The following is an 8,475-nucleotide window of genomic DNA, read 5'->3' as shown; positions in this document are numbered from 1 at the left end:
CACACACACACACACACACACACACACACACACACACACACACACACCCCTAGGCTACATTTAACAGCCCAGGATACCCTGAGGTTCAGGAGAAGCCAGGGATATAGGGAGGCAGAGAGCTATTTCTGCCTTTTTTTTCCTTCTAATTCCCCAAGCCCAGCCCCATCCCACTCCTGGCTCTTCTGACTCCAGTAGGCAGTCCCAATGATCTCCATTATTCTGCAGACATGTCCTCCCTCCTGTCTCTCTGCATCTCTCCTTGAAATCAATAGGATGTCTAATCACCAAAAAATGGACTTTAGCTTTAGAGTTGAGTCCCATTGATTGGGCCTGAGCAGACACATGCTCATGCTGTGCATTACTCAGACACTATAAGCATTAGGCTGTGTGCTAATTCTTCAGAGCTTCCAGAAAGGCAGGTGAATAAAAGATTTGAGGAAAGTGTTCAGCAAATACTTTTCTGTTTCTGCATAGGTCTATGGTATCCCTGGGTCAGGATAATTTTTTCTTCTACACAACCAGCAACCAATGGAAACAGGGAACAAAGATTATGGTATAGTCATCCCTACGAGAGTGCTAGGTACATATGCAAAGAGCCCTGTCAAAAAAAAAACCCTCCTTTTTCTGTTCTGGGCATCTGTACCTTTGAGATCCTAGTAGAGCAGAGTTCTTAATCTGGGGTCCAGAGCTCCACAAGGGGTCCATGAATGGATTTCAGGGGATCTGTGAACTTGAGTGGGGGGAAAAAATTACACCTTTATTTTCACTAACCTCTGACTGAAATTTGTTATTTCTTTCCATTATGAATATAGCACAAAGACGTTGTTCTGAAAAGGGTCTATAGTGGGGGTGGGGAACCTTCGGCTCAAGGCCACACATAGCCCTCTAAGTCCTCAAGTGTGGTGGCCCTTTGACTGAATCCAAATCCCCTTAATAAAAAGGATTCTGTAAAACTTGGACTCAGGCAAAAGGCCACACCCAAGGAACTAGAAGACCACATGTGACCTTGAGGCCACAGGTTCCCCACCTCTGGTCTATAGTGTTCACCAGTCTGCCAAAGGGGTCTATGATGCAACAAAAGGTTAAGAACCGCTGGCCTGGAAAACATAAGGATCTTAGTATGGACAAAATAATTTTGTTCCTGGGAACTGGAGAACAAGGATAATGTATCAGCATAGCCTTCTTCCCCCTCCTCCACCTCCAAACTTAAAGACAAGCAGAAATAACCAGCAGGGGCAGGGAAACCAAATTTCACTATTTCAGAGAAAACGTGACTTCATATGAGCATTACACTTTATTTATCTGCTGAGAGGGCAAAAATATATTCACTCGGTCTGCCTCATCTCCTTTCCCCCTAAGGCAGATGAAAATAAACATCTCTGTGTGAACCAAGATAAAGAGCCACATTTGGGCAGCTCTCCTGAAACCCTAGGAGGCCAAAAGGATAAGAATGAACTAGAGAGAACAACAAATGAAAGGCTGTACTTCAGTTCCCTCGTTCCCCAGAAGTTCGTGACTGCTCCCAAATTCTTTCATCCATCTGCCACCCTAAGAGTTGAGACACATGTCTCAGCAGATCCTGGCCCCTCTTCCTGGTCATTTTAATAGAGAAAAGAGCTGACATGGAGATAAAGGTACCAAGGGACAGAAGAGAAGGCTCCATCACCCAGAGTCACATAGCATATCAATACCAGAGCTAGAAATGGCATCTGAGTCTCCCTGGTCTCCTGCCTTCGTCTGCATTAGATATAATCAGACTGCATGTTTGGGGATGCAAAACCTATATCCTTTAAAATGAGCTTTATGCAACGTCCAGCATAAAGCGCTGCATGTAGCAACATTCAACAATTTTTTACTGATGACGAGGTGGTTAAGGTTTGATTTATTCAGTGAACATTTGTAACCTCCAAGAAACAATGACTTCCCAGTTGTCACTAAAATGGCTCCATTGTCCTCTCCTGTGGATTTTAGTAAGCAGTGGAGCAGCAAGCACAAAATTCCTCAGATGAAGGTCAACTGGACTGCTAGACATTCTCCAGACATCATTTCTATGGCCAGTGTCTGGAATGACCCCTCACGTCTGACTACTGTTTATCCCACATCTAGCTTGTTTATCCAGAGTTGTTTACACATTGTCTCCTCCATTAGATTGTGAGCTCCTTAAGCACAGGGTCTGCTGTTTGCCTTTCTTTGTATCTGTATTGTATATACTTTGCCATCCTCAAAGGCAAGGGCTGTCTCTTGCCTATTTTTTTTCCGCTTTTCGCCTACTTCTATCCCCAGAGCTTAGCACACTGCCTGGTGTATATTAGGTGATTAATAAATGTTTATTAACTGAGTGACTGAACTTAATCCCCTGGTACAGTTCAGATAGCTCCTTCTCCACTAGTTCTTTCATCATCTCTCAGATTGTTAGAATTCTCTCCCTATTACAATTGCTTCATATAACTTTGTATCTGCTTCATGTTTATTTAGCTATATACATGTTGAATTGCTACATAGAATATAAACTTCTGAGAGCAGGAACTATTTTGTCTTTGTCTCCATACTGCACAGAGAAAGCATTTAATAAATGCTTTTTGGCTTAGAGAAAAGAAAATTGATCCCAGAGTCAGGAAAACCTGGGATTGGGTCCCTTTTCTGACAGATACAGGTTGAGAAAGTCACTAAACCCCTGAGTGGCCCCAAGAAACTCTAGCATATAAATTGTGGGACACCTGCCCCTCTGCAATAGAGGATGGAATTTCCTCACAGGGATTTCCCTACACCCATGAAACCACAGGTGCAGTCCTCTACCCCCCCCCCAAACAACAACAACACTAATAACCATACTGTCTTGTAGCTATCATAGTCACCAAAAACATCCACACTAAATGAAGAAATGGTTTTGATAGAATGGGCAACATGACTGAATTCATAAGACCTTAGCAATTGCAAAAGAAGGAAGAGGGATCTATTTCTTAACCCTTTTAAGAGATTTAACCCCTATCACTTGCTCAGCTGCTCTTCATCTGGGCAAGTTTTCTCTCAGAGGCCTTGATGCTCTGGCTTTTCCAAAAACAATGTGTAAGTCTGTGGTTCCCAACATGCAAATCTGTGAGCTTTACTCACATCTTGAACATCTCCAAAAGTTTCAAGAGTGCCACAAAATTCTTAAAAAGATGAAAACAAATGTTGGATGCAATAAAATTCAGAAAGAGGGGAAAGGGCCAGTCTACACCAAGTGATTATTCTCATTCTCCCTTCTCACTTAAATAATTACCAAGAAATGGTGGTGGTGCCTTCAGTCTCCCACCATTAGATCCAGAAAACTCTGAAAATCTTAGTTTTCTTCTCCTTATGCAATGTGCCCCAATGAAGCAATTTGGTATGATTGAAAGAGCATCTCAGAGTCAGGAAAGAGCTGAATTTGAATCTTAGCTTTGACACTTACTAACTGCATGACTAGTCAATTAGCATCTTGGAACCTCAGTCTCCTCAACTGTAAAGTAAGGATAAGAATAGCAGAAGTACTTACCTCACACATTGTTGTGGAGATCAAATGCGATGATGGTTGTAAAGGGTTCTATAAATGTCAGCTATTATTACTATGTTGCCAGAAGGCAACGAATGTATTAGTCAGCTAAATGAAAATGCCCAGGCCTGGGGCTGCTTCCTCCTTTCTTCTCCATCCCTTAATTCCATGGGAGGGAGTAAGGAAGGGGGAGTGGGGGGAATCTGAATGACACAATAGGGGCTATCCCTGTTTCTCCTTTCAGGCCATAATTAGTGGTCTGTCCAGTATGTGCAGTAATATAATGATAATCTGCATATTTAATCACACCCTGAAGATTTCTAGGTACTACAAAGGCTAAGCTTACAGCCTCCCCAGGTGATCTTGGTTCGTTCAATGGGAATTTGTCTGGTGGGTTTCACAAGATCATAGATTTAGAGCCAGAACAGAATTCAGAGGCTGTTCAGTCCAGCCCCTTCATTGTAGAGATGAGGAAACTGATACCCAGGAAGATTAAGGGATTGCTCCAAGGTTACCTTAGGGAATAACCATCAAAGGTAACATTTGAACCCGGGTCCTCTTGACTCCAAAGCCAGTGCTTTTCCCATTGTATGACACTCTGGGAGGGAGGGAAGGGAGTGAGAGAAGGAAGGAAGGAAGGAAGGAAGGAAGGAAGGAAGGAAGGAAGGAAGGAAGGAAGGAAGGAAGGAAGGAAGGAAGGAAGAAGGGAATGAATGAGGGAGGGAGAAAGGAAGGAGACATTTTGAAATGTGTGATCATAGAGTAATCTTGAACAGTGACCTCTCATGTCCAGAACAGTACAATGCATCAATTTCCTAGCTGGAGCTATGGTCTCTACTTTGCCCTCTCCCCACCCTGCTACTTTGTTAAACTAAGCCATTTTCAATGAATCCATCTTCTTACCGTGGGTCTTTTCCAGACAATCCCTTGGGTTTGAGGAGAGTATGGCCCCAGATCCTTGTATCCCAAAGCTGAGGGACAAGCTGGGAATTCTGGGTCCTTAAATAGAGTCCCTGTCTCCAAGCACTGCTTCCTTAAAGTCTCATAGTCCTGGTCCAGGTATTTTACAGCATTCTGGCTGGAACCCAGGCCTTCCATCATCGAGTGCTGCTGCTTTGACAGTCTTCCTGCCATAGCTGCCATGGCTGTTCCCTTGTCTCAGAGGCAAAGTGAGAGGGAAGGAGGGAGGAGGTTGCTTATGTGGTGCTCCAAGCTCTGTCCCACTAGGAACCAAGAGGAGGCTATAAAGTAGCACCCAGGTAGAGGTGGAGCAAGATATATTATCATCTGGCAACCAATCTGGAGAGGAATGAGTCAAAGGCTCAGGCATCCCTAGAGCAAATATGTATCCAAGGCAAGAGAGTCAGGCTCTATCTTCCAAGACCTCCCTCCTACTAATCAGAGAGCTTTTTAGGACTCTTATTTATTCTATTAAATAAAAGCTCCTTAGGTACCACTTCCTTCTCTTTGGAAGACAGCCTTGCACCACCAGTAGTTTCCCCATTGTCTGACATGAAAAACAGCAATGGGAAACAGGCTTTCCAGGAGGAAATCAAACTGGTTTTTCCAAGAGTGGACCCACCCTAAACATTATTATGAGGATAAACTCAGGGAAGGGATGACCCAATGAGTTGAGCAAAACAAACACAGCAAGATGGACACTTTCCTTTCATTTTCATCGGGGGCACAAAGAGTACTGGATTTTGAATCAAAGATTCAAGTCCTAGTTCTTCCACTTCCTATGACACCTTGAGCAAGTCAATTACCTTCTCAGAGACTCATTTTCCTAATTCGGTGAGTGGGGGGAAGGTATAATAAATACTTGAATATATTCTTCCTTTTGGGTTATTATAAGAAAGGTGCTTCAAACCCCAAATACTCACTATATAAATGTGTTATTATTTCTATTCACAGCAATTAGAGTTGCCAGAGATCATAGATAGAAGGTCCAAAAACTTCACTTTACAGATAATGAAATTGAATCTCAGACTTGCCCAAGGTGGCACAAGTAAGTAGTAAGTGGAAGAGCCAGAATTCAAACCCAGGTTCCCTCATGCCAGATCAGTGTACTTTCCACTAAACCATCCTGTCCCTTATTTTTTAAAAAAGTAAGCTTATTGAAGGGCAACTAACTAGGTGACACAATGGATAGAGTGCCAGGCCTGATGTTAGTAAAATCTGAGTTCAAATCTGGTCTCAGACGCTTCCTAGAGTGTGATCCAGGACAAGTCACTTATGCCTGTTTGCCTCGGTTTCCTCATCTGTAAAATAAGCTGGAGAAGGAAATGGCCATTCCATGAACAACACATTCCATCTCTAGGCTCTGGACATTTTCTTTTGGCTATCCCTCATAGCTGAAATGCTGTCTCTCCTCATCTCCATCTCCTGGGTTTCCTGGCTTCCTCTGATTTCCAACTAAAGTTCCATCTTCTACAAGAAGCCTTTCCCAAACCCTCCTAATTAGAGTGTCCTCTCCCTCTTAATTACTTTCTGTTTATCCTGCATATAACTTGTTTGCGCACGTGTGTTTGCTTATTGTCTCTCCCATTTAGATTCTAAAAGCCCATTGAGGGCAGGGACTTGTCTTTTACCTCTTTTTCTTTCCTTTATTCTATCCAGAATTCATCAAAGTGCCTGGTACTTAGTAGGTATTTAATAAATGTTTATTCACTAACCCACATTAGAATGCAAGCTCCTTGAAGGCAGGGGTTATGTTTGCCCTTCTTCATATTCCCATCACATAGCACAATGCCTGGCACATAGTAGTCTCTTAATAAAAATTGTTGAGTGATTTATTGATAACACTGTCTTAGAATGTTTGTCATGTAAATTTGTACATTGTTGTTATAAAGGAAAGAGAGCCCCACAAATAGAGTGGACCTCATACGGTCCTGTAGTTGTGTATGACTCAACAGGAAGAAGAACAGACATCTCTAGCCTCTTCCCCCACCCTTCTCCAGGGGAGACTTTCATTCCTGCCAGGTGAGGAAGAAGGAGGTTGGGGCCAGAAGTCACATACCACTCTCCTCACAGGGAAAGGTAGTACCATATTAGAATTATATCTCAAATATTATTAGTCTAGGGGCTATAATCTCCTATGAGAAGTTTTTCTGATTCCCTCCATTGTTAGTTCTTGTACCCTCCTCAGATGATCACATATATGCTTCTGTTTAAATTTTGTGTCCTTGAAAAGACTGCAAACTTCCTGAAAGTAGACATTGTTTTTAATTTTGCCTTTGTTGTTCAGTCCTTTTTCAGGCATGTCTGGCTCTTCGTGACCCCCTTTGGAGTTTTCTTGGTAAAGATGATGTAGTGGTTTGCCATTTCCTTCTCCAGCTCATTTAAAGATGGGGAAACTGTGGCAATCAGGGTTAAGTGACTTGCCCAGGGTCACATAGCTAGTGTCTGAGGCCAGATTTGAACTCAGAAAGATGAGTCTTCCTAACTCCAAGCCCAGTGCTTCATCCACTCATCACCTAACTGACCTTCAAGTATCTGAAGTATCCTGTATAAAAGGGATTAGATTTGTTCCATTGGTCCCCAGAGGGCAGAAATGAGAGCAAGGATGAAACTTTCAAAGATGCAGATATGGGCTTGAGGGTTTCCTTGAGGGTCTTCAAGTAAAGTCTGGTGTAGAACGAATCACTTTTCAGGTAGCAGTTGGACTAGACTTCCTTTTAAGTCTGAAATTCTGCTACTCTATAATTCCCATCAACACTGCTTCCCTCACTCCCACCCCCATGGAGATAGAAAGTAAAAAGAAACCACAGAAGGCAGAGTAGGGGAAAACAAAAGAAAAGCCATTTTCTCCCTGCAGGGAACAGAAAAAGAGTGAGGGAAAGTGCTGACTCCAAACATTCACAAAATAGCCCCAGGCATTTGCCTATTTCCAAATGTTAGGGAGTTTGCCCACCACTGTTTACAAGAGTCTCTGAGACCGTCCCCTGGCCTCCTTCTCTTTCTAAAAGCCTGAAGCAGTAATATAAGCACAGTGGAACCTGACTTCAACAGGACTTTTTTCTTTTACATAAAAAGAGACAATGTTTTATTAGCAATATTTATACAATTTTTGCTCTACTCTCGGATGCATTCTTTCAGGCCACATAAACCCTGCAGCTGTCTTCTCACCTACACCGACAAACAGGCCCATGTCTCCCCCATTCTCCAAAAACCTGCCCTTGGTCCTTCCACCCATCCCTGTGAACCACTATCCTCTCTGTCCTCTCCCTTTTCTACCTTATTGTTCTTGGCGTTCGTCCTGTGCTGTCAAAGAGGACCAATGACATCAGGAGGTTGATGTCTTGACTTGTGAGTGATTTGGATTTAAGTGAGGTACAAAGTCATTAGCCTTAATTTCTCCTCCAGAGTCACTGGAATCCAGTGTGGTAAATCATAACTCAAGACAACAGGTGATGGCCCAGCCCCTTTTCTTCCTCAATTCTATGAGAAGGCTGAGGCTATGATTGATGCCTACACTTCCTTCCCTCTCAATTCCTTTTTTTTTTTTTTTTTGCTTTTTGGAGGCAGGAGGGCAGGGCAATTGGGGTTAAGTGACTTGCCCAAGGCCACACAGCTAGTAAGTGTTAAATGTCTGTGGCTGAATTTGAACTCAGGTCCTCCTGACTCCAGGGTTGCTGCTCTGTTCACTGTACCAACTAGCTGACTCGACTCTCAATCCCTTCTTAATTCTCCCAGGTTTAGCCTCAGAATCAACTGCAATGGCTCTTTCCAATGATATCTTAATTATCAAGGCCTCAATGGTTTTTTCTCATCCTTTTTCACTTCTCTGCAGCCTTTGACTCCTGTTGATCACCCTCTTTTCTATATTCTCTTCTCTGCAGGTTTCTGTGACACTACTCTTTCCTCATTCTGTTCCTACCTGTCTGGCCATTCCCCAGTATCCTTTGCTGGATCTTCATCCAGGTCACAGCCTCTAAAGGTGAATGTCCCTCCCTCCTTAT

At 43.0% G+C, this 8,475-nt stretch overlaps 1 protein-coding gene across 1 annotated transcript in view; it reads right to left on the bottom strand.

Moving 5' to 3' along the window:
• Positions 1–4,770, bottom strand: part of LOC138141741 (calpain-8-like) — a 107,950-nt gene extending 103,180 nt beyond the window's left edge. The window contains exon 1 of the mRNA XM_069062568.1: positions 4,418–4,770. Within this exon, the coding sequence (XP_068918669.1) occupies positions 4,418–4,657 (240 nt within the window). The 5' untranslated portion in view covers positions 4,658–4,770. The remainder of the gene's footprint in view (positions 1–4,417) is intronic.
• Between the last annotated feature and the right edge of the window lie 3,705 nt (positions 4,771–8,475).

This window comes from Petaurus breviceps, unplaced genomic scaffold (genome assembly GCF_028583685.1).
Source record: "Petaurus breviceps papuanus isolate PSGF00001 unplaced genomic scaffold, PetGlider_PUasm1.0 90466, whole genome shotgun sequence".
Lineage (NCBI taxonomy): Eukaryota > Metazoa > Chordata > Mammalia > Diprotodontia > Petauridae > Petaurus > Petaurus breviceps.
Note: the sequence above shows the minus strand (reverse complement) of the source record. Positions and strands in the feature narration are given on the sequence as shown.